The 2,500-nt window shown below is 37.1% G+C and overlaps 1 protein-coding gene across 2 annotated transcripts in view; it reads right to left on the bottom strand.

Annotated features, from left to right (window-relative positions):
• The window catches only part of ARMC9 (armadillo repeat containing 9), a 57,910-nt gene that overhangs the window by 32,695 nt on the left and 22,715 nt on the right, over positions 1 to 2,500 (bottom strand). For both annotated transcript variants that reach the window (XM_005418971.2, XM_031055468.1), the window contains 2 exons: positions 2,033 to 2,067; positions 766 to 877 (listed from right to left, as the gene is read on the bottom strand). In XM_005418971.2, coding sequence (XP_005419028.1) covers positions 766 to 877; positions 2,033 to 2,067 — 147 coding nt within the window. The remainder of the gene's footprint in view (positions 1 to 765; positions 878 to 2,032; positions 2,068 to 2,500) is intronic.

Genomic DNA, 2,500 nt, shown 5'->3' with positions numbered 1-2,500 from the left:
AATGAACTGACCTGACCTCAGCTCTATGATCCACTACAAAACTGTTATTTGGGAGCTGTCATCACTGTCCATACAGGAAGGATACAGAATTACTTTCCATAAAGTTAAAAAAGCCCCTCTAATAGTTACAGATGTGGTGCTTTTCTTAATCATTTGAGACAGAGCATTGGGCAAGAAGCATTTTTGGTTAGAACAAACAGATTGTTTTTATGTGAAAATGGACACTGAAACTTGATCAGAATTCCACTATTATCAACTTTCATGACTGTCACTTTGAAGACATCAGCTTCCTTTTCCGCAGGAAAATGTAACTTCCTGTTGTCACCTGTAATTTTTCTTATATGTCATTACATGAGCCAAGTCAACCAAAAGGTAGGTTTCTGTAAAATATTGATTATAAAGGAAAACTGCTGATTAGAGTCAGGTATGTCTTGGATACAGCAGTATTTATATAAATATAAACCAAAAGAATATGTGGAAAAGGGAACTGCCTAAAATAACAATTTATTTGAAAGCACATCAGAAATTATTTCCACTGAATATCCCAGAAATCTGGGAAATCCTTATGTGAGAAATCTGTCTCTCCTCAGATGAGAAGGACACTGCTACACTACAAATAGACACCTCCTGCCTGGGCTGCCTTCATCATCTCAACAGCCTTAGGAAGCTTCACCAACAGGAATTTGCCTGTGATGTTGAATTCATCACCAGAACAACCATCTTGTTTGCAAAATGGATTTTAGTTTGGATGCCTCTTGTCCTTACCCAGCGCAGAGCCTGCAGTAGGAGGGCCTTGAGACGATCACTCCCTGAAATCAAATCTTTCTTCAGCTTCTCATAATCCAGAGAGGGCAGCAATGGCACATCCTGCACCTTCCTAAAGGAAAAGACATTCATCAAAACTCTCTCTCCTCGTTCAGTGCAGCTGATGTTACTGAGGTGAGAAGAGCCAAAACAGGAAGTCTGCTTCAGGAAAAGAACTTCCAGATTTTCACATTTTTATTACTTTTGTTACCATTATAGTGTTAGAACAATAGACTTGTTAAATTTGGGGTTATTTCTTACTTATGCATGCAGCTTGCTTACCATTACAACTTGCAGACAGCAAACTGACAACAAGCCACCTGATGATCTGAGATTTTTACTGGCACAAAACAGTGCAGTAACATCCTTTTTTTCCCTCCCCTACTGGGCCACAAGGGCATGAAAACAGTTAGAAACAGATGCAGTAAAAAGCTGCAGCTCCATCTCCACCTCCAAGTCCTTATGCACACAGAAATGTCTTCTCCAAAGCAGAGCTGGTGTGCACTGAATGGATTTTTACAGCCTGGAGTATGCTGAATTAACATGAGACTTAATACAGGACTACTTTCTATGCATCAATACTATCTTGCTATTTTGAAATTTAGCACCGCAATAGAAGTTTCCCTTAAGAAAACTGCTTCCAGTCAGTGTTTCAATCTTCATATTTACATATAATCTACTAAAATGTTTTAGTATCTTTCCATCCTACCACTTTTCAAAACAAATTTTATGTCCTATGTATAATTGTCCATTATCTTGTAAACAACAGGATAAAAACAGTGTCTCAAAAATTTAATAAAACTTCACTTTGAATATAACATTTCTATTCAGTATTACAAGCCAAAATTTATTATGTCAGACACAAAAAAATCAAAGTTAAGACACCCAAAAATCCATATTAGTGATTCCCCCTTTTCCTGGATTTGTGAGAATCAAACCAATTACAACAATAGGACTGAAATATGTGGAAACACTAAAAATAGAGCAACAACCTCACATGTGTGGAATGGCAGATTTACTGGATTAACAATATTCTGCTGAAATTAGAACATTACTGAAGCTGCTCAGCAGAAGAACACAGATCACACAATATTTGCATCAATGTTCACTGAGGTCAGAGGCAGCACAGAGGAGGAGTGAGTCCCATTTGAGGACAACTGGCAGTGTGTACTTACAAACCCCTCCTCTTCTCTATAGACAGAAATGGAGCTCAGCAACAAATACTTACATAGAGGATAAAGATGCTCTTAACAGTGTGGAAGCCTGAATCACAAAAAGAAAGAAAAAAGGAAATTACAGCATATAAGTCCAAATTTCACATAATGTTATTAATGAGGTCCAAAGTGAATTCTTTCACTAAGATTCTGCAGCTCTTTTCCTATAAAAACCTGTGCTGTAAACCAGAAACACAGCTGAAGAAAGAGCACTTCAGTGTTTATCTTTCTTTTCCCTTAGAGTGTTTTACAGGTCAAAATCTCTTTTGTTATGATTTGGCTATATTATCCTCACCCACATAGTCCAAAAATTACCTATGCTTGAAACATTTTAAGAAATAGTAATAATAAATGAATAGAAACCACTATCTGAGCCCGCTGAGGAAGATGAAGAACTTGCTAAGCACATTCACTGTCTTCATAAATTTTCATCTCTTTAAAATTGCAATAATATTTCATTGGAGACCCAGCATGCATTCCTG

Source organism: Geospiza fortis, unplaced genomic scaffold, assembly GCF_000277835.1.
Source record: "Geospiza fortis unplaced genomic scaffold, GeoFor_1.0 scaffold172, whole genome shotgun sequence".
In the NCBI taxonomy this organism is placed as follows: Eukaryota; Metazoa; Chordata; class Aves; order Passeriformes; family Thraupidae; genus Geospiza; species Geospiza fortis.
The sequence above is the reverse complement of the archived record's forward strand: the minus strand, read 5'-3'. Positions and strand labels throughout refer to the sequence as shown.